This window comes from Seriola aureovittata, chromosome 1, assembly GCF_021018895.1.
Source record: "Seriola aureovittata isolate HTS-2021-v1 ecotype China chromosome 1, ASM2101889v1, whole genome shotgun sequence".
Lineage (NCBI taxonomy): Eukaryota > Metazoa > Chordata > Actinopteri > Carangiformes > Carangidae > Seriola > Seriola aureovittata.
The window spans coordinates 12,665,223-12,689,884 of record NC_079364.1 but is presented as its reverse complement, the minus strand read 5'-3'; the positions used below and the strand labels follow the sequence as shown (position 1 = coordinate 12,689,884).

At 33.9% G+C, this 24,662-nt stretch overlaps 3 protein-coding genes across 3 annotated transcripts in view; all 3 read left to right on the top strand.

Annotated features, from left to right (window-relative positions):
* Positions 1-3,419, top strand: part of galns (galactosamine (N-acetyl)-6-sulfatase) — an 18,464-nt gene extending 15,045 nt beyond the window's left edge. Inside the window, exons 13-14 of the mRNA XM_056401658.1 lie at positions 1,690-1,807; positions 2,891-3,419. Coding sequence (XP_056257633.1) covers positions 1,690-1,807; positions 2,891-2,977 — 205 coding nt within the window. The 3' untranslated portion in view covers positions 2,978-3,419. The remainder of the gene's footprint in view (positions 1-1,689; positions 1,808-2,890) is intronic.
* Positions 3,420-3,536: 117 nt separating this feature from the next.
* LOC130185480 (proteolipid protein 2) lies at positions 3,537-5,764 on the top strand. Its single transcript, XM_056402002.1, has 4 exons — positions 3,537-4,009; positions 4,449-4,604; positions 4,734-4,829; positions 5,365-5,764. The coding sequence occupies exons 1-4, from the start codon at positions 3,920-3,922 to the stop codon at positions 5,473-5,475; spliced, it is 453 nt and encodes a 150-aa protein (XP_056257977.1). The 5' UTR covers positions 3,537-3,919; the 3' UTR covers positions 5,476-5,764.
* Positions 5,765-5,916: 152 nt separating this feature from the next.
* On the top strand, positions 5,917-24,657 carry cmtm3 (CKLF-like MARVEL transmembrane domain containing 3). Its single transcript, XM_056401897.1, has 5 exons — positions 5,917-6,175; positions 9,773-9,928; positions 10,083-10,178; positions 10,326-10,443; positions 22,353-24,657. The coding sequence occupies exons 1-5, from the start codon at positions 6,059-6,061 to the stop codon at positions 22,379-22,381; spliced, it is 516 nt and encodes a 171-aa protein (XP_056257872.1). The 5' UTR covers positions 5,917-6,058; the 3' UTR covers positions 22,382-24,657.
* The last annotated feature ends 5 nt before the right edge of the window (positions 24,658-24,662 follow it).

The following is a 24,662-nucleotide window of genomic DNA, read 5'->3' as shown; positions in this document are numbered from 1 at the left end:
GTATAGAAAAGTGGAATACTTACAGCAGTCTGATAAATCTCCCTTACATTTGCTTCTGTTAAGTTGCTTCATCACTTATCATGAAAATGAATCGCAACAATCAATAGTGGGCACAGATAGGAGGAGAATGAAATATCCCTCTTGCTGATCGGGATCGGGCGAAAGCAGAATTTGGGATTTTAGATAGCTGAAGCAATTTAATCTGAATGTCTGATTTTTTTTTTTTTTTACTGAAAGGAGTAATCCGGTTTATCCCTATCAGCGAGGGTCACACAATGTGAAGATAGTTGGCTTATGACGAATGTGGCACACAAGGAGAGAGACTAATTGCAGCCAGTGCACTACCAGTCGAGTAATTGCAGGGGAAAGTAAAGACTGAGAGTATCAAGGAAAAGGAGCAGGTGCTGGTTGATGGAGGAAGCCTTGCTGCCCTGTGGGAGATCTAAGAGGGAGGGTAGGTGTGAGCTGGACAGAGCCTGGGGTTATTACTCTAATTGACACTTCACCTCACACACATGCACATGTTCCCTAGGGGCCAATCAGAGGGCTGGGTTTGCAGTGGAGGGAGGATGGAAGGCTGGCACAGGTGCTGCCGGCGAGTGTATCAAGGGTGTAATTGCACTGCTGATATTTGTCTATCTGTGTGTCACGCCACCAGACGCCCACTCCCCCAACACACACAGATACACACACACACACACACACACGTGTACACACAGCCCATTAACCCTACAGGTCCTATTGAGAGCAGCGTTCCTTTGAAAGCCTTCAGGGCCCCTGTGTTTTACACACTGAATATAATAATGCACAGAGGTGCTTGGGCTCACTGGTGTCCAACAGCAGTAATTGAGAGACAGGGGATGGGATAAGGGTTACATAGTTCACCCTGCTGAGTGCACTCTCCCAAAGGGTGCCTGAGTGGACAGCCTGTTTATGTTTTTGTTGTTGAAAAGCTAAAGCATCACCAATGTAATATAATGAATTAAACATGCAGAACGCTGTGTTATTTTATTACCGGATACATGTATTCACTGCAACACTCTTCAACAAAAAGGCTTTTCAGTTGATAGTGAAACAGCTGAAACAAATGGACAAACCTGAGTCAGAATAAAAACAGACTGGGCATGTTTGTGTCATTGTGAGTGTGCACTCTGCATTAACATATAGGGCCGGACCTGTATGTGGTTTTATGTGTAAGTGACCAATAGATGGTTTCAGACTTCTTCAGTGCCATCTTTGTTATTAATTCTATTCATTCTGATGTCTGTCTTTAATTCAGGTAGTAAGGCTTTCTATATGCTGAACATTAGCATCGAAAGCATCACTCGATCAGTCGAGTATTTGATTGACAGAAATAACCAGTTATTTTGAAAAAAAAAGATTCATCGCTTCAGTCACGATTAAGCAAAAAATGCCAAACATCCGCTGCTTGTCAATTCTAGAATGTGAGAATTTTGCCGCCTTTCTTTGTCATCTGTCATCGTAAAATAAAATTCACAGGGTTTTGGACTTTTGGTCAGGCAAAACACGACATCTGAAGACGACACCTTAGGTTCTGGGAAATTTTGATGGACATTTTTTCACAAGTTTTTGACATTTTATTAAAAAGAAAAAGTCAGATAATAGATAATGAAACTCATTGTTATTTGTGGACCCGCTGACCATGTCTGCCGTTGTATGTGTTTGCAGTGTTTTGACTAAGGAGTACCAGAATGTGCTGAGCGGGATCTCTCCAGTTGTGGAGCAGCATAAGAAGACGCTGGTGCCCGGTATTCCTCAGCTCAATATGTGTGACGTGGCAGTGATGGTGAGATTTACATGCCATAAATAAGTTTATCTGTTACTTTCATGATGCAGCTAACTCTTTACCCACTGTATCCAGAGCCACTGGACCAAAGCAGATACTCTATGTGGTTTTTTTTTTTGTTGGGCCAGCAGCCCTCAAAACCAGGCGTATTTGCACCTCATCTCTCTGCTCCCTCCATCACATTTGTACATCAGATGAATGAATACATTAGAGAAATTGACGAAGCCGTTAAGATCAATAAAAGTCTCTGAATAGAGATCTTTTCAAAGTTCCTGTCTGTTCTCAGTCTACATTGAGCCTGTAGACTATTAATGCTCCACTTCAACAGATTGAGTTTTTAATTTTCATATTTACAGTATTTATCATTGTTAATAACTTGCTCTACAACGTGTATCATATTTGAGGGGAATCGTGAATTATCACTAGCAGCTGAACTGATCTGAGCTGTGGCTTTGTCTCCCCAAGCACCAAGGACTGTGATCGACACTGCTCTGGATTTATTTGTGTCGTAGCACTGCCCCCTTGTGACGAACAAAATAAACACAGTTTTAAATAGGGTTAGAATGAGTCATGTTTGTGTGTTGTCCTGTAATGTACTGTCTTGTCCTTTGTCATGCTAATGTGGGTCCTAAACTGCAGTTTCATGAACACACTTGTTGTCCGTGAAGGAGGCAGCTGTTGCATGGTTTTTCAGAACCAGAAACTGAAATTTGTTTCATTTATTATTTGGTATTTTCAAGATGTTTTTGAAAAATAAAGGTTAAAAGACAATTATTCTGCAAATAAAATAAGCCTTTTCCTGTGATAAATTTGAGACAAATGGCATGAAGGGTCAGTGTTTGTTAAATTACACAGGATATGTTTGCTAAGCTTGACGAAAAAGACTTAGAAATGAACCAGATATAAAGAAATAGTGCCAACTAACAGCCTAAGACCCTCAGGGCAGGACACAAAAATGATCTTATGCTTTTCTGACAAAAAGCTAAACTCATACAAGACAGTAATAAATCTTATTGTAATTAAATAATATCTTTGTTAAATTCATATTCTTGTGCTTACTGTGATGGCTGCTCTCTGTTGCAGAACTGGGCCCCCGCAGGCTGTGAGAAGTTAGGAAAGTGCCTCAAAGTGCCCAAGTCTGAGCCGTTGAAGTGCGACTGGCCACACTGAGAGCAAAACTGCGGAGCCAGACACGAGGATGAGGAAGTAATACCTACAGATGTGCCTTTCAACGAACAACCTTATCATATAAAAGTACATTTTTTTGAATTCTTTGTAAAATGGTTTATGTACAGTGTTGAAGGGAACATTGCCTGAAACCAAGGGAATTGTGTTTGTGCAACAACATTACGCTGATTATGCAAATAACTTGTAAAACTGTGATTTTAATGAGCCAACAGAAGTTCTACCTGTTCTGGAACAGCACTGCATCAACAACCAACCAGTGGATTAAGACATGACTTTATTTAGTGATGTAAAACACATAGGGAAATATATTTATTTTGATCATGCTTTAAGTAATAAATTGTACCAAGTTGGATTATTGGATTAATTCTGTATCTTTTTTACATGCACACTGCAAAATGTGGTTTTTAATAAAAAGTTATTTTTATTTGCATTGTATCATGACTATATTTGGAGCTGCTGTAAGTTAAGAAATGAATATGCCATAGATTTGGTGTGTTCATATTTCACTTTTTTTTGTGCATGTAAACACGTGAAAAAATATATTGTTATTAATAGATTTACTGTAGTTCTGCTCATGGGTCTTAAAATATCTGACAATCTGCACATAATTTCACAATGAATTCAACAAGTAAACATTAAACCTCTAATAATTTATTTTAGTGCAACATTTAGAGACTTTGATGACATGCCCATGATGGTTACTCTATGTCTCTGTGTATATTACTCTGTAAAAAAAAGAAAGATCACATATTGATCTATTTTATGCCTTGTTCAGCTTTTTCAGTAGAAGTGTTGCGTGTGGGCTGGTGTGAAAACAGTGTGCATTTTTACTATTCTTACTAACAGTCATTTCCTGTACAGCTCAATGTTATAGCGTTTCAGGAAACAGGGTGAGCTTAGTTTTGCAAATGATATTACACCATCATGTCGGCAGATCACAGTAAGGTAACATCCATGGACATGGACACAGCTTTTCTCAAATCCAAGAGGGGGATCCTGAAAACAGCAGAGATGGTGAGATATTACACAACATCAGGACTTTGAACATTTAGCGCTTTGCTGCAGATTTACACTGAAACAGCTAAGAGGTGTTGGCCATGTCCTGTACACATGTGAAAGGAGCAATAACAAAGAAGAGTCACGAGTTTGTCATGTTAACAATGTTTCTAGAACTAGTTTGTTGATGGCAGTGCCTCACATTAACATACCTAGAGCGCTGTAGAGGCTAGAGGAGAAACTGAATCAGTTGTTTGTATAAAGAAAATGTGATGTGGAAACTAACAGTAATTCAGAGCTGATGACCTGTTCCTCTTTCTCTACAGGAACTGCAATGTGTTGAATAAAGAACAGAAATGAATCTTATGGACTTCAAGTCATCATATTACAGTTCAATTTCCCATTTATGCAGTAAAATTTTTTTTTTCTTGGTGTTGTGTCTCTTTTTCTGCTCTAGGCGACTCTGTTTGTGGCATTTGTGTGTTTCGCTGTAGGATCCAGACCAAATTACATTGCAGCCACAGTGCTGGAGTTTCTGATCACCACATTGCTGCTGTTGCTGTACATGTTCAAACTCAACAAGAGGCTGACCTTCTTCTTTTGGCCTCTCGTTGTGGGTGATGTTTCACGGCACAACATTATAATATCAACATGAGCATCATATGTTGTTTTTTTTTGGTGAGATGAGAAAAAACTGCTGTATGTGTTGCATTTTGAAGTTCTTCTCTTTTCTTCCCTTCAGGACCTTTTCAATTCAGTCTTTGCAGCAGTCTACTTTGTTGTCTTGAGCCTGATGGCTGTAATCACGTACACTTTCACAGGAACACTGGTTGGAGGGGTGAGGAGTGTTTCTTGAATATTTCTTTAGTCTATAATCACAATCTCTTTTGTGTGGGCCAATTTGATTCATATGCATTTTAGTTTTCCTCAATACACTGTCAATAAACATTGCTTTTATCTGTGTACATGTGCTGTAGCCCAGTAATATGAAGTTCTTTTGAAGATTGATGCCTAGATGCCCCAAATGCCCCCTTTCTCTTTCTCTCTCTCTCTCACACACACATATATACATTTTCCTCCCCTCCAGAGGAATATAACACTGATTTAAGTTAATTTCCTGCAGACTTACCCTAACCTTAACCTCTGCTTGCCCTAACCATAACCATAACCAAAACCCAACCATGCCTTAACCTCAAACCAAGTCTCATACCTGAAATTTTATGATTTTCTTCATGGGCTCTTGCTTATTGTCTCCAAAGGGAAGTTAAATCCCCACAATGTGAGTAATAGGCTGTACACATACACATACACTGGACCCTGTGTGTTGTGTGTAGGCTAATGCATTTATTTTCGGCTCTGCTCTCTGTTTGCAGATAGTTGGTCTCATCTCAGCTGCTCTGCTCTGTATGGACAGCTACACACTTTTCAGGGACATCACGTTTAACAGGCCAAGAAGTGACACCCAGAGTCAAGACAACAAATGAATCGATCAATTACAGTAAATGAATGCAGTATGCTATGTGGGTATTAACAAATTCAAATCCCTCCACCACTGATGCTTTTCCCATGAGTTGTGACGTCGTTGAATAACTGAACTTACTGTAAAGCTGTACTGTACAATATGTTTCACCACGTCAAAGGTTGTAGAAGTTTTCAACATATTTAAGATTCCAGTTGTAATTTAAAATAGGATGATGCTGTGACTTATTGGTAAATTATTAGTTTTCTTTTTTAATTGACATAAATAAACAGCAAGGGTCAATAAAGTTTTTTTTTTTGTCTTTGTCCTGTGACATCATGAGTTGGATATTTCCACTTGAGTGGTTGAGTGATTGTGTTGCATGCAGCTGGGGGCATCGCATTTCACATCTGGAGAAAGCAGATGTTGCGCTTTTGGGAGCTCGCGCTGCGTTTCCGCGCTGTCATTGTTTCCGTTTCCACCTCCGAGAAGCCTCACGCCTCCACATATCTTTTCTCTTTTTTTTTGTTGTTGTTTTTGCCTCGAAGCCGTTCCGTTAGTTCTGGGGCGATCCAAAGTTTGAGGAGAGTTAATATCTTTTTTCAACAATGGGGGACATCGAGGCTCCCGACTCGAATCGGCCGCGTCAGACCGTCCTGCTCTCTGTTCTTCCGAGCAAAGAGTTCGCCTCGTCAAGGAAAGGAATGCTGCTGATCGCTGAAGTGGTAAGAAATGACCAGAGGAATCTCCTCCGTAACAAATGAAAGTTTTACTGTGCCATTGTCTCGCCTATGCGCCTATGCGCATAAAATTCAAGGCGCGTTCTGGGTATAGGTTTTATATGCTGTTAGCAATAATGCACAATTCACAAATAACTTCTACACGCTGCTGAACTGTCATTTTGAATATAGGTCAGTCAGATTCTTTCACAAGGTTTCCATTAGTAAAGGGAGGAGCAGTTAGATTTTATAGCAACATGTGGTAAACGGCTTAAACTTGGAGTAAACATTTATGCTGGATTATGGGCACACCGCACGGAGTCTTCTCTTCAAACCAGCTTGTTCATTGGTAAGAGTCATCTGTATAATCTGTAGATAACGGTCCCACAGTCTCTTCGAGTTGTATCAGATTGTGCACAAAATATTCAAACAGCAAATGTTCAAGTATCAGCTTTTTGAATGACTGTCCAAATGGATTTCAACAAAGCGTGAACTGAAAGATTGTGTGTGTTGGTAGTGAGGGTTGGGCGGGATGACCAGCATCATGTGTCCCTTGCAGGAAGGGTCTTCTTGCAGTAACTGTGCTAAGAGAAGGCTGCTTGTATGAACCTTCACATTATGTGTCACATGACATTCAGCTCGTGTTGGGCTGTGAGAGAGCAGTCCTCTTCCCTACAGTCACATCCCTCATCCCCTCGCTATAACATGTAGCCTGGAGCACAGTCCTCATTGTGTGCGTGTGTGTGTGAATATAGAGCTCTGCATCCTCCTGCACGTACACACAGACAGCCAGACACACAGACGCGCACACACACACACACACACACACACACACACACACACACACACACACACACACACACATAAACACATAAACACACACACACAGACAGCCTCTTTACTGCTTCTTTACAGTGTGACTGTGATCCTCACCCCTTGGCTACAATTCATCTGTAACCCATCTGAAAATCTAATGGCCTCGGCTGACAGTCGAAAGCACAGCTGTTTCCTGTTGCATGTAGGTGAGAGTGCACACCTGGTTTAGACTTGTGCAGGAGAAGTACGAGACTCAAAGCTATAGGAGATTTGTGATACACTGTGCAGGGTTTGTGGCAGGTGAACCACTTGTCTTGAAATAAAGGCCGCCTCTTGTTAAAATTGTTGAAAAGTATTACACTTGTTGGAAAGGTAGGGTTCAGTGAAAAGAGTAGAGCTGCTATTTCACACACAACATGACACAGTTTGAAATGAAGACAAGGTGTAGGCTATACACATGTGCCTCACCACATCTGCTAATGTGTGTGTGTGTGTGTGAGTGTGAGTGTGAGTGTGAGTGTGAAGCAGTCCAGAAGTCACAATATCATAATTTATGTCTTGTAAGTTTCAACTCATTTTATCTTTCATGTTTAAAGGGTCATCTTCTGGTTTACCTCTGGTGGTATCTAGCTTTCCAAATAGTTTGGGTTAATTTCTTCCTGGTTTGGAGATATTCATCTCTCAGATTTCTGACCCAAGTACAATTGAGGTGAAAGGAATGTCACCAACAAAAACAGTGCCTCTGTAACTCAGTATAATCCTCTCTCTTATCATGTCATGAAATTGATATATAGTGTGACATGGTAAATGTTCTTTTCTTTTTAAAGATAAAAAAAACATTGAATTTTCCAAAATTCCCATTCGTCTGTATTGTATTTGATCAAAAATATAATTTTAGTTTGATTTTAGATGAGTGCACACTAGATTAAACCATAGTTATGTTATTGTTCATATAATTACTGTATATTTACTGCATTGTGCCATGTGCACCCTGTGATTGTGCAACCTCCTTGCATAGCTGGGAAGTTATTGTGGTTGAAGTAAAGTATCAGAGTTGAATTGTATTTTTGATACAACGCAGAGCTTACAGGCAGTGTTATATCAGCCCACAGCCACTGAACTCAGCTGTTCGATGTGCGGCTTCCAAAGAGAAAACAGCTTGTGGCTTCACTATTCTTGGAAGTATTAGTCAGACACATATCCTGCTGAGCATGCATTATTACACACAGTGTGTCAGACCCGTATGTACTTCTCATTAGGTTTCTCTGTCTCAGCCAGCGACAGGTCTGATAAGGAATGTGAAATCACAAGTGTGTTCACAAAAAGCAGGTTTCTGTGGCGTGTGAAATATTTTCAAAGAGTAAACAAGCCTTTAATATAGGACACATGGTGTGGTAAATGTGTGCAAAGCATGCCTCCTCCTCCCTATAGGTGACATAAACTGAACAACTAAGGGTTATCAAATGTCTTAGCTGAGTGTGTAATGTGTTTCTGGCCCCAGGAATTAGGATGTTTCTGAGTTTAAAAGCCCTCATATGCACTCACACCAAGTTTCACTACTTTTAATACCTGCTCATTTGACTCATCACATACTTTTTAGGGGCAATAACAGGCTCTCTTCCACCTGATCCTACTCCAAAATACAGTGTGTCTTTATATCAGAGTTTAGATATAACAGCTAAGACTGAGCAGTTGAAATGATTTATTGATTAATCATGCAGCTGCTTGACAGAAAATTGATTAGTGACAAGTTTGACGGTTAATCGTAAAAATCAGTTATCACGCTTTTCAGTATTTTTACTATTTTTATCAACTAAGCAATTCATTTATTAGTTTCTTTAATTCAACAAGTTAGTTTAAAAAAGGAGCATTTCACAAAAGCATTGGAAGGAATCAATAATAAGAATGATCATTGTTTGCAGCCCTGCAGTTCATATTATTCATACTATGCTACTGTGGAGTGTTACATCAAGCAACATGAAAACATTTTTTTTTTACTGATGTGATGTGATTCTTCTTTTTTTGAGATCATGTAGGCTACATGAAAAGGCACAGGCAGAGGATTTTTTTTTTTTTGCACAGCAGATGCAGCAGTATGGGTTCAGTCAGGGGGAGTTCCTGCCCTCAGGCCGGTATGGGATGACTGACTGAGACAAAGACAAGATGGCCGGCCTGTTTGAGATTACAGTGTCTGGACTTGCTTTCTTTTGCCCTGATATGGTGTGTCCATCCCCTCTACTGGAAAGCGTCAAACACAAGGCAGGATCACTTTACTTGCGTTGTGATTAGCTGCACATACAAAAGCACATTTAAACATCTTTCCTTATCACATCTCTGTGTTTGCACAACTGTGTTTGTGTGCGAGAGAGAAAATGATTTAGATTCAGTGTAACAGTGTATAAGCCCGTGTGAATAAACATTGTCTTTCAACAGCTGTATCTCCTAACAGGAAGTGGGCCTGAGGCTGTAATTCACACTGGCTTGCAGCTTTGGGGTAGTGTAACATCTTGAGTGTAACATCTTGAAGGGAGAAGATTTTCTTTTATTCATCATTTGGATTAAAATTTGAATTTGCCTTCATCTTCAAGCAGTTTACTTAGAAATAAATTAACACATATATTCAAGACAAATGCAATCAATAAAAGTGTCTCTTGGTTGTCTCCAATCACAAACGTAAACACAGGTTCTACTTTTTAGTTTTAGTTTTGTCTTAAACTTCTCATTGATCTAAACACACAGTACATGTTCCAGTTATTTCTCTCTCTCTATGTTTCATTTTTTCCGTAGGCTCTCTCCTTTGTATCATTTGTGTGTTTTGCGGCGTCCAAAGCAGCAGCCTTTGTGACAGTCCCACTGCTGGAGTTCCTGGCTGCTCTCTTCTTGTTGTTCGCTTACTCCACCAAATTTAACGAGAGGTTTAAAGGCTTCCTCTGGCCTCTTATGGTGAGAGCAATTTTCAAATAAAATGTATAACTTTACAGTGGATATACATTCTGTTGCATATGAAAAACTTGTGGTGCTATACGAAACAGAAAAATGATAATATAAAGTTAGATTGTTCCTCTGAATGATTGCGTTTCATCCTTTTCTCTCAAAGGATTTCATGAGATGTGTGACTGCCTCCATTATCTTTTTCATCATCTCCATAATTGCAGTGTCCAGATATTTGGACGGCTCCTCTAAGGCTGCTGGGGTAAAGTTGTCTTCTCACCGTAGTCTACACCACCATAATTTATGTGTCATTAAGTACATAGCCTTTGTGCAACAACCTCACCTCTTATTCCACTGGTAGTTTTTCTCTGCATTCATATCAAATGTCTTCTTTTCATTCTTTTCACAGGTGTTTGGTTTCATAGCCACCATCGTTTTTGCTTTAGATTTTTACCTCATTTTCAATGAGCTGGCTAATTTCCTAAAGCAAGGAGGGGAGTCCAATGATGAGCCATCAAGACAGCAAGGTAATACCCCAAATGAAAATTTGATATATGACAATATAAGAACATGAATATTAAATATATGACATATAGTTTTTATATATGGGCATATGGTTTGATTCAATATCTGTTTTTCATATGTTAAGAGGTAATTGTAATGATACTGCCTGTAGCACAAATTGTTTTGTATATATCGTAATTCTGTTTTTGGGGTTTTTGAATATTCTGTGCTCTATATTAAAGTATTCAACATGTATTTGACATGTGATTTTAATATGTTCGTATTAAGAAATATGGCTGCACACATTTCCTATGATGTTTTTACGACGTTTTATGCCTTGCCATACTATGTCGTTTTTATGACATAATATGGCCTTACTATACTATGATGTTTTTTGACCTTTTTATGTCTTACATTTCAATGACGTTTTTATGCCTTGCCATACTATGTCGTTTTTATGACTTTTTAGGTCTTACTATAATATGACGTTTTTTTAGCATTCTCATGCCTTACTATACTATGATGTATTTTTGACTTTTTATGCTTTATTATAATATGACGTTTTTTTGCCTTACTATACTATGTCGTGTTTATTACTTTTTAGTCAATTAAAAAAAGTTTTAGTAGCACAATGGTTAGAACTACTGCTTCACAGTCAGAAGGTCATTTCAATGACATTTTTATGACTTTTTATGCCTTACAATACTATGAAGTTTTTAGGGATTTTTTAGGGATTACTATACTATTATGTTTTTATGCCTTTTTATGACTTATTATCCTATTATGTTTTTATGCCTTACAATACTATGATGTTTTTATGACGTTTTATGCCTCACTATTATTTTATGACGTTTTATGCATTACTATAATATGACGTATTTTTGACTTTTCATGCCTTAGTATACAATGACGTTTTTATGCCTTGCCATACTATGTCGTTTTTATGACTTTTTAGGTCTTACTATGATATGACGTTTTTTTAGCATTCTCATGCCTTACTATACTATGACGTATTTTTGACTTTTCATGCTTCATTATACTATGACGTTTTATGCCTTAATATACTTTGATGTTTTTATGCCTTTTTATGCCTTTTTATCCTATTATGTTTTTATGCCTTATAATACTATGATGTTTTTATGACGTTTTATGCCTCACTGTTATTTTATGACTTTTTATGCCTTACTATACTATGACGTTTTTATGACTTTTCATGCCTTAGTATACAATGACGTTTTATGCCTTGCCATACTATGTCGTTTTTATGCCTTTTTAGGTCTTACCATAATATGACGTTTTTTTTAGCATTCTCATGCCTTACTATACTATGACGTATTTTTGACTTTTTATGCTTTATTATAATATGACGTTTTATGCCTTGCCATACTATGTCGTTTTTATGACTTTTTAGGTCTTACTATAATATGACGTTTTTTTAGCATTCTCATGCCTTACTATACTATGACGTATTTTTGACTTTTCATGCTTCATTATACTATGACGTTTTATGCCTTACTATACTTTGATGTTTTTATGACTTTTTATGCCTTACATTTCAATGACATTTTTATGACTTTTTATGCCTTACAATACTATGAAACTTTTAGGAATTTTTAGGGATTACTATACTATGACGTTTTTAGGAATTTTTTTATGACGTTTTATGCCTCAGTATTATTTTATGACTTTTTATGCCTTACTATACTATGACGTGTTTTCTACTTTTTATGCTTTATTATAATTTGACGTTTTTATGGCTTACTATACTATGTCGTCTTTATGATGGTTTTTTTGCCTTACTATACAATGACATTAATATACTTGGCATTTTATGCATTTCTACACTATAATGCTTTTATGGCAGCTATTGCCATGATATACTATGATGTTCCTTGAAAAATATAAGGTATAGTAGCACAACGGTTACAGCTACTGCCTCACAGTCAGAAGGTCGTGGGTTCAACTCCCAGCCCCATCATCCTTCTCCTGACAAAATATATCTATGTTGTTTTAAAAAGGCCGTGCAACTTTTACAATATTAAAACTTCTTATGCCTTACTGTAGTATGTCATTTTTGTGACTTTTTATACCTTACTATACTATGACGTTTTTAAAAACTTTTTATGCCTTACTATGTTATGACGATTTTTAACATCGGAATGCCTTACTATAATATTATGTTTTTATGACTTTTTATACCGCACTACTATTTTATGACTTTTTATACTGCACTACTATTTTATGCCTTTTTATGCATTACTCTACTATGACATTTTTATGACTTCTTATGCCCTATTATCCTATTACGTTTTTATGCCTTATTATACTATGACGTTTTTATGATGTTTTATGCCTTAATATAATATGACGTATTTTTGACTTTTTATGCCTTACTATACTGTGACGTTTTTTGACATTGCGATGCCATACTATGTCATTTTTATGACTTTTTAGGTCTTACTATACTATGACGTTTTTTTAATATTCTCATGCCTTATTATATTATGATGTTTTTGACCTCTTTATGCCTTACATTTCAATGACATTTTTATGACTTTTTATGCCTTACATTTCAATGACATTTTTATGACTTTTTATGCCTTACAATACTATGAAGTTTTTTGGAGTTTTTAAGGATTACTATACTATTATGTTTTTATGCCTTTTTATGCCTTTTTATGCCTTATTATACTATGAGTTTTATGCCTTACTATACTTTGATGTTTTTATGACTTTTTATGCCTTACATTTCAATGACATTTTTATGACTTTTTATGCCTTACAATACTATGAAGTTTTTAGGGATTTTTTAGGGATTACTATACTATTATGTTTTTATGCCTTTTTATGACTTATTATCCTATTATGTTTTTATGCCTTACAATACTATGATGTTTTTATGACGTTTTATGCCTCACTATTATTTTATGACGTTTTATGCATTACTATACTGTGACGTTTTTATGACTTTTCATGCCTTAGTATACAATGACGTTTTTATGCCTTGCCATACTATGTCGTTTTTATGACTTTTTAGGTCTTACTATGATATGACGTTTTTTTAGCATTCTCTTGCCTTACTATACTATGACGTATTTTTGACTTTTCATGCTTCATTATGCTATGACGTTTTATGCCTTACTATACTTTGATGTTTTTATGACTTTTTATGCCTTACATTTCAATGACATTTTTATGACTTTTTATGCCTTAAAATACTATGAAACTTTTAGGAATTTTTAGGGATTACTATACTATGACGTTTTTAGGAATTTTTTTATGACGTTTTTATGCCTCAGTATTATTTTATGACTTTTTATGCCTTACTATACTATGACGTGTTTTCTACTTTTTATGCTTTATTATAATTTGACGTTTTTATGGCTTACTATACTATGTCGTCTTTATGATGGTTTTTTTGCCTTACTATACAATGACATTAATATACTTGGCATTTAATGCATTTCTACACTATAATGCTTTTATGGCAGCTATTGCCATGATATACTATGATGTTCCTTGAAAAACATAAGGTATAGTAGCACAACGGTTACAGCTACTGCCTCACAGTCAGAAGGTCGTGGGTTCAACTCCCAGCCCCATCATCCTTCTCCTGACAAAATATATCTATGTTGTTTTAAAAAGGCCGTGCAACTTTTACAATATTAAAACTTCTTATGCCTTACTGTAGTATGTCATTTTTGTGACTTTTTATACCTTACTATACTATGACGTTTTTAAAAACTTTTTATGCCTTACTATGTTATGACGATTTTTAACATCGGAATGCCTTACTATAATATTATGTTTTTATGACTTTTTATACCGCACTACTATTTTATGACTTTTTATACTGCACTACTATTTTATGCCTTTTTATGACATTTTTATGACTTCTTATGCCCTATTATCCTATTACGTTTTTATGCCTTATTATACTATGACGTTTTTATGATGTTTTATGCCTTAATATAATATGACGTATTTTTGACTTTTTATGCCTTACTATACTGTGACGTTTTTTGACATTGCGATGCCATACTATGTCATTTTTATGACTTTTTAGGTCTTACTATACTATGACATTTTTTTAATATTCTCATGCCTTATTATATTATGATGTTTTTGACCTCTTTATGCCTTACATTTCAATGACATTTTTATGACTTTTTATGCCTTACATTTCAATGACATTTTTATGACTTTTTATGCCTTACAATACTATGAAATTTTTTGGAGTTTTTAAGGATTACTATACTATTATGTTTTTATGCCTTTTTATGCCTTTTTATGCCTTATTATCCTATTATGTTTTTATGCCTTATAATACTATGATGTTTTTATGACGTTTAATGCCTCAGTATTATTTTATGACTTTTTATGCATTACTATACTGTGACGTATTTTTGACTTTTTATGCTTTATTATAATATGACGTTTTTATGCCTTGCCATACTATGTCGTTTTTATGACTTTTTAGGTCTTACTATAATATGACGTTTTTTTAGCATTCTCATGCCTTACTATACTATGATGTATTTTTGACTTTTCATGCTTCATTATACTATGACGTTTTATGCCTTAATATACTTTGATGTTTTTATGCCTTTTTATGCCTTTTTATCCTATTATGTTTTTATGCCTTATAATACTATGATGTTTTTATGACGTTTTATGCCTCACTGTTATTTTATGACTTTTTATGCCTTACTATACTATGACGTTTTTATGACTTTTCATGCCTTAGTATACAATGACGTTTTTATGCCTTGCCATACTATGTCGTTTTTATGCCTTTTTAGGTCTTACCATAATATGACGTTTTTTTTAGCATTCTCATGCCTTACTATACTATGACGTATTTTTGACTTTTTATGCTTTATTATAATATGACGTTTTTATGCCTTGCCATACTATGTCGTTTTTATGACTTTTTAGGTCTTACTATAATATGACGTTTTTTTAGCATTCTCATGCCTTACTATACTATGACGTATTTTTGACTTTTCATGCTTCATTATACTATGACGTTTTATGCCTTACTATACTTTGATGTTTTTATGACTTTTTATGCCTTACATTTCAATGACATTTTTATGACTTTTTATGCCTTACAATACTATGAAACTTTTAGGAATTTTTAGGGATTACTATACTATGACGTTTTTAGGAATTTTTTGGGATTACTATACTATTATGTTTTTATGACGTTTTATGCCTCAGTATTATTTTATGACTTTTTATGCCTTACTATACTATGACGTGTTTTCTACTTTTTATGCTTTATTATAATTTGATGTTTTTATGGCTTACTATACTATGTCGTATTTATGATGGTTTTTTTGCCTTACTATACAATGACATTAATATACTTGGCATTTTATGCATTTCTACACTATAATGCTTTCATGGCAGCTATTGCCATGATATACTATGATGTTCCTTAAAAATATAAGGTTTAGTAGCACAATGGTTAGAGGCACTGCCTCACAGTCAGAAGGTCGTGGGTTCAACTCCCAGCCCCATCATCCTTCTCCTGACAAAATATATCTATGTTGTTTTAAAAAGGCCGTGCAACTTTTACAATATTAGAACTTCTTATGCCTTACTGTAGTATGTCATTTTTGTGACTTTTTATGCCTTATTATCCTATTATGTTTTTATGCCTTATAATACTATGATGTTTTTATGACGTTTTATGCCTCACTGTTATTTTATGACTTTTTATGCCTTACTATACTATGACGTTTTTATGACTTTTCATGCCTTAGTATACAATGACGTTTTTATGCCTTGCCATACTATGTCGTTTTTATGACTTTTCATGCCTTAGTATACAATGACGTTTTTATGCCTTGCCATACTATGTCGTTTTTATGCCTTTTTAGGTCTTACCATAATATGACGTTTTTTTTAGCATTCTCATGCCTTACTATACTATGACGTATTTTTGACTTTTTATGCTTTATTATAATATGACGTTTTTATGCCTTGCCATACTATGTCGTTTTTATGACTTTTTAGGTCTTACTATAATATGACGTTTTTTTAGCATTCTCATGCCTTACTATACTATGACGTATTTTTGACTTTTCATGCTTCATTATACTATGACGTTTTTATGCCTTAATATACTTTGATGTTTTTATGCCTTTTTATGCCTTTTTATCCTATTATGTTTTTATGCCTTATAATACTATGATGTTTTTATGACGTTTTTATGCCTCACTGTTATTTTATGACTTTTTATGCCTTACTATACTATGACGTTTTTATGACTTTTCATGCCTTAGTATACAATGACGTTTTTATGCCTTGCCATACTATGTCGTTTTTATGCCTTTTTAGGTCTTACCATAATATGACGTTTTTTTTAGCATTCTCATGCCTTACTATACTATGACGTATTTTTGACTTTTTATGCTTTATTATAATATGACGTTTTTATGCCTTGCCATACTATGTCGTTTTTATGACTTTTTAGGTCTTACTATAATATGACGTTTTTTTAGCATTCTCATGCCTTACTATACTATGACGTATTTTTGACTTTTCATGCTTCATTATACTATGACGTTTTATGCCTTACTATACTTTGATGTTTTTATGACTTTTTATGCCTTACATTTCAATGACATTTTTATGACTTTTTATGCCTTACAATACTATGAAATTTTTAGGGATTACTATACTATGACGTTTTTAGGAATTTTTTGGGATTACTATACTATTATGTTTTTATGACGTTTTATGCCTCAGTATTATTTTATGACTTTTTATGCCTTACTATACTATGACGTGTTTTCTACTTTTTATGCTTTATTATAATTTGATGTTTTTATGGCTTACTATACTATGTCGTATTTATGATGGTTTTTTTGCCTTACTATACAATGACATTAATATACTTGGCATTTTATGCATTTCTACACTATAATGCTTTCATGGCAGCTATTGCCATGATATACTATGATGTTCCTTGAAAGTATAAGGTTTAGTAGCACAATGGTTAGAGGCACTGCCTCACAGTCAGAAGGTCGTGGGTTCAACTCCCAGCCCCATCATCCTTCTCCTGACAAAATATTTCTATGTTGTTTTAAAAAGGCCGTGCAACTTTTACAATATTAGAACTTCTTATGCCTTACTGTAGTATGTCATTTTTGTGACTTTTTATGCCTTATTATCCTATTATGTTTTTATGCCTTATAATACTATGATGTTTTTATGACGTTTTATGCCTCACTGTTATTTTATGACTTTTTATGCCTTACTATACTATGACGTTTTTATGACTTTTCATGCCTTAGTATACAATGACGTTTTATGCCTTGCCATACTATGTCGTTTTTATGACTTTTCATGCCTTAGTATACAATGACGTTTTATGCCTTGCCATACTATGTCGTTTTTATGCCTTTTTAGGTCTTACCATAATATGACGTTTTTTTTAGCATTCTCCTGCCTTACTATACTATGACGTATTTTTGACTTTTTATGCTTTATTATAATATGACGTTTTATGCCTTGCCATACTATGTCGTTTTTATGACTTTTTAGGTCTTACTATAATATGACGTTTTTTTAGCATTCTCATGCCTTACTATACTATGACGTATTTTTGACTTTTCATGCTTCATTATACTATGACGTTTTATGCCTTACTATACTTTGATGTTTTTATGACTTTTTATGCCTTACATTTCAATGACATTTTTATGACTTTTTATGCCTTACAATACTATGAAACTTTTAGGAATTTTTAGGGATTACTATACTATGACGTTTTTAGGAATTTTTTGGGATTACTATACTATTATGTTTTTATGACGTTTTATGCCTCAGTATTATTTTATGACTTTTTATGCCTTACTATACTATGACGTGTTTTCTACTTTTTATGCTTATTATAATTTGATGTTTTTATGGCTTACTATACTATGTCGTATTTATGATGGTTTTTTTGCCTTACTATACAATGACATTAATATACTTGGCATTTTATGCATTTCTACACTATAATGCTTTCATGGCAGCTATTGCCATGATATACTATGATGTTCCTTAAAAATATAAGGTTTAGTAGCACAATGGTTAGAGGCACTGCCTCACAGTCAGAAGGTCGTGGGTTCAACTCCCAGCCCCATCATCCTTCTCCTGACAAAATATATCTATGTTGTTTTAAAAAGGCCGTGCAACTTTTACAATATTAGAACTTCTTATGCCTTACTGTAGTATGTCATTTTTGTGACTTTTTATACCTTACTATACTGTGACGTTTTTAAAAACTTTTTATGCCTTACTATGTTATGACGATTTTTAACATCGGAATGCCTTACTATAATATTACGTTTTTATGACTTTTTATACCGCACTACTATTTTATGACTTTTTATACTGCACTACTATTTTATGCCTTTTTATGCATTACTCTACTATGACATTTTTATGACTTCTTATGCCCTATTATCCTATTACGTTTTTATGCCTTATTATACTATGACGTTTTTATGACATTTTATGCCTTAATATAATATGACGTATTTTTGACTTTTTATGCTTTATTATAATATGACGTTTTTATGCCTTGCCATACTATGTCGTTTTTATGACTTTTTAGGTCTTACTATAATATGACGTTTTTTTAGCATTCTCATGCCTTACTATACTATGACGTATTTTTGACTTTTCATGCTTCATTATACTATGACGTTTTATGCCTTAATATACTTTGATGTTTTTATGCCTTTTTATGCCTTTTTATCCTATTATGTTTTTATGCCTTATAATACTATGATGTTTTTATGACGTTTTATGCCTCACTGTTATTTTATGACTTTTTATGCCTTACTATACTATGACGTTTTTATGACTTTTCATGCCTTAGTATACAATGACGTTTTTATGCCTTGCCATACTATGTCGTTTTTATGCCTTTTTAGGTCTTACCATAATATGACGTTTTTTTTAGCATTCTCATGCCTTACTATACTATGACGTATTTTTGACTTTTTATGCTTTATTATAATATGACGTTTTTATGCCTTGCCATACTATGTCGTTTTTATGACTTTTTAGGTCTTACTATAATATGACGTTTTTTTAGCATTCTCATGCCTTACTATACTATGACGTATTTTTGACTTTTCATGCTTCATTATACTATGACGTTTTATGCCTTACTATACTTTGATGTTTTTATGACTTTTTATGCCTTACATTTCAATGACATTTTTATGACTTTTTATGCCTTACAATACTATGAAACTTTTAGGAATTTTTAGGGATTACTATACTATGACGTTTTTAGGAATTTTTTGGGATTACTATACTATTATGTTTTTATGACGTTTTATGCCTCAGTATTATTTTATGACTTTTTATGCCTTACTATACTATGACGTGTTTTCTACTTTTTATGCTTTATTATAATTTGATGTTTTTATGGCTTACTATACTATGTCGTATTTATGATGGTTTTTTTGCCTTACTATACAATGACATTAATATACTTGGCATTTTATGCATTTCTACACTATAATGCTTTCATGGCAGCTATTGCCATGATATACTATGATGTTCCTTAGAAATATAAGGTTTAGTAGCACAATGGTTAGAGGCACTGCCTCACAGTCAGAAGGTCGTGGGTTCAACTCCCAGCCCCATCATCCTTCTCCTGACAAAATATATCTATGTTGTTTTAAAAAGGCCGTGCAACTTTTACAATATTAGAACTTCTTATGCCTTACTGTAGTATGTCATTTTTGTGACTTTTTATACCTTACTATACTGTGACGTTTTTAAAAACTTTTTATGCCTTACTATGTTATGACGATTTTTAACATCGGAATGCCTTACTATAATATTACGTTTTTACGACTTTTTATACCGCACTACTATTTTATGACTTTTTATACTGCACTACTATTTTATGCCTTTTTATGCATTACTCTACTATGACATTTTTATGACTTCTTATGCCCTATTATCCTATTACGTTTTTATGCCTTATTATACTATGATATTTTTATGACGTTTTATGCCTCACCATTATTTTATGACTTTTTATCCCTTACTATACTATGACGTTTTTATGACTTTTCATGCCTTAGTATACAATGTCGTTTTTATGACTTTTTAGGTCTTATTATAATATGACGTTTTTTTAGCATTCTCATGCCTTACTATACTATGACGTATTTTTGACTTTTCATGCTTCATTATACTATGACATTTTATGCCTTACTATACTTTGATGTTTTTATGACTTTTTATGCCTTACATTTCAATGACATTTTTATGACTTTTTATGCCTTACAATACTATGAAGTTTTTAGGAATTTTTAAGGATTATTATACTATTATGTTTTTATGCCTTTTTATGCCTTATTATCCTATTATGTTTTTATGCCTTATAATACTATGATGTTTTTATGACGTTTTATGCCTCACTATTGTTTTATGACTTTTTATGCCCTACTATACTATGACGTTTTTATGACTTTTCATACCTTAGTATACAATGACGTTTTTATGCCTTGCCATACTATGTCGTTTTTATGACTTTTTAGGTCTTACTATAATATGACGTTTTTTTAGCATTCTTATGCCTTACTATACTATGATGTATTTTTGACTTTTCATGCTTTATTATAATATGACGTTTTTTTGCCTTACTATACAATGACATTAATATACTTGGCATTCTCATGCCTTACTATACTATGAAATTTTTTTAGCATTCTCATGCCTTACTATACTATGACGTATTTTTGACTTTTCATGCCTTACTAACATATGACCTTTCTTGATATTTTTATGCCCAATTATAATATGATATTTAATGTCTTACTATACTATGATGTTTTTTGATGTTTTCATGCCTTACTATACCTTGACATTTTTATGACTTTTTATGCCTTACTTTACCACTAGTTTTTTTTTTACATATTTTATATGTTTTTTATATATATTTTTTTGACTTTTTATGCTTCATTATAATATGACGTTTTATGCCTGACTATACTATGATGTTTTTATGACTTTTTAGGCATTACTATACCATGACGTTTTTATGCCTTCTTATGCCTTCTTATACTATTACGTTTTTATGCCTTACAATACTATATTTTTATGACGTTTTATGCCTTACTATAATATGAAGTATTTTTGAATTTTTATGCCTTACTATACTGACTTTTTTTGACATTGCAATGCCATACTATACTATGACGTTTTTATGACTTTTCATGCCTTAGTATACAATGACGTTTTCATGCCTTGCCATACTATGTTGTTTTTATGACTCTTTAGGTCTTACTATACTATGACGTTTTTTAACATTTTCATGCCTTATTATACTACGATGTTTTTGACCTTTTTATGCATCAGTAACATATGACGTTTCTTGATTTTCATATGCCTAATTATAATATGACTTTTAATGCCATACTATACTATGATGTTTTTTGACGTTTTCATGCCTTACTATACCTTGACTTTATATGCCTCACTATACTGAGGTTTTTTGACATATTTTATATATATATTTTTTTTGTTGTATTTTTTGACTTTTTATGCTTCATTAAAATATGACGTTTTATGCCTTACTATCTTATGGTGCTTTTATGACTTTTTAGGCCCTTCTATACTATGACTTTTTTATGCCTTCATGTCGTTTTTGATGTTTTTTTTTTTTTTTTTATGCCTTACTATACAATGACATTAATATACAATGACATTAATATACTATGACGTTTTTATGCATTTCTATACTATGATGATTTTATGGCAGCTATTGCCTTAAAGGCATTGCTAATAATTTACAATACTAGAACTTCTTGTACCTCCATAGAATGTGATGTCTACAGAAAGACCACATTGGAGAACTAACACTCATTGATATGAGATGTGTTTTGTCACTTTTGTTTTTTAGACGAGTTTTCAGACTCTGATTCAGACTGAGACCTGGGGGGTATCGTCACCAGCGGACACATTCGTTCAAACAAAGTAAACCTTTGCAGTAGAAATGGCCACTGCTGAGCTGCCATTTGATCCACAAGTGTTTTTTATCATTCCACAAGGTTACATTAACACTGTGTACAACAGCAATCACATCTACGTCACACTGATTATTTTTTAATTACTTGCATTCATTGAAAGTTGAGGGACTCTCTGTATGGTCTTGTAGGATCAAACATGTTTAAAGATGGAGAACCAGACACACTTCAGTTTATCCTCTTTGACTGTTTCTTCTGCTAAGTATCTAAGGATGGAAATTCATTTCACACAATAATAATTTCAAAGCATTCAGGAAAAAAGTCTAAACTGATGTGCCTAATATGTTGGTCCTTTTAGTTAGTAATTTACTACTCACAAGTAGTTTAGTAACAATAATAAAAAAAATGCTCTGTTTTTTTATGCCCATACCCATATCTGCTGTCTTGAATGATTTTGGGGAAAATATAAATGCAATTATCAACTTGATATTGAAATTATCATAAAGCTGTGAAATCGTTTGGTGTCAATATACTGAATTTTGAGAAGCTGTTTGTCTAAATCTGATGACTAATATTGACTTTTGGGCATGTACTGTGAGCCTAATTACAGACCTATTAAACTACAACACTAAATTAATGTGCTTGGTGTATGAATGTTTAGCAATACTGATAAAGAAGTTGTATTGTAACAAAGATGCTTCAACCTTTTTAAATGGAGGACCTAAATAAGACAGGAGGCCTACATACAGTTGGCTGTTTATTAGGTACACCTAGCTAAAACTAGGACAGGTATTTCTACTCTCTTTGTCCATCGAATTTAAATCAACAAAACTTAACATTATAACCTTCATGCAAAGAGGGTTTATTAGAGGACTGTTGTATTAGACAGTATTCGTTTTAGCCAATGTAGCTAATAAACTGAGTGGAAGTCGGGCATAATCATGGATAATCAATCAATCATCATTTATAAAATTACAGTAAACCCATAAAAAAAACTAAAATGTACATTCTGTAGAAGAACAGATTGGTTGCAGGTTGGCTGGTTACAACCTCTTTCCAATTGTCTTAACTCTACAGGAGGTATCTTTATAACTTGAGGATAATGCTTGCTTATATTCCTTTAAATAAAATTTTTGGATTAAAAAAGTTACTGTGTCATGCACTGCATGACAAACTTTTCTGGATCGTTGCATTGTTGATATGCCCTCCAAAGTTTATGTTTTAAAACTTTTGGTGAATTTAAGCAACAGCAGTGATGATGTGCTTTTAAACCTATTGTTTGTGTGTGTGTCTGAATAAGAATGCATTGAAGCTACTTAATGCAGTATTAGTTCGTTGAATGCTAAATATCAAATATGTGAATCATGTTTTTGAAAAACATATGTTCTTGTTTTGGTTGTGCATTTGCTTTTTTTTGTCAGTTTCTGCATATATGTTTGATTCTTCAGTTCTTCCACTGCCACTACTGAGAAATTAGACGCACTAGAACGCCACAGTGACTGAGTTTGAGTGTTACAACAGCACTGTGAACTGAAAATAGATGACTGAAAATTAGCATCTGTGGCCTCTGATTTCCATGTGGGATTTCAACTGATGTGAGCAAATTTCATGTTGATAGTTAACAAAATATGAAGCTGCAATTAGATCTAATAAGTATTCACCATTGTGCCTTTTTTGCAGGAGTTTTGATAATTGACATTGTCAAATTACTTCATTTATATTTACATTCTGTTTGAATGGAGCCCTGGCAGAAATATGCAAAGTCTGTATTTATAAATTTAGACTAGAACTGAGAAAAAGTTCAGTGATGTATGCAAAAGAACTGGCTTTGACTGATGCTAATCAGTGTGTGATGTTATGTTCAATATATACGCTGTCCTTTAAAAATCACACATCTCCAAAGCAATAATTTTCCATGAGCTAAGAAAAATAGCCATGTAAACTTCATTCAAATGGTGTTTTAAATGGTTTATTTTTCATAATAGGTATAGGACCAATTTCACCCATAGAGGAACATTTAACCCATCACTTTATCTAGTTTTCACTGGGCAGCAACAAAACTCAGCTATACCCTTTTGACGTGCATACACAATTTAAGAATAATTTTACGATTTAGTACCATTTGCTAAATAAGGCCCTTTGCTGAGCTATTGTAGGTGAAATATAAAGTTTGTTTTCTACTGTTTTGCCTGTTTGTCTTTTGTGCAAAAAAAAATGTCTGAATAAAAAACCTGAGCTGTTTTCCA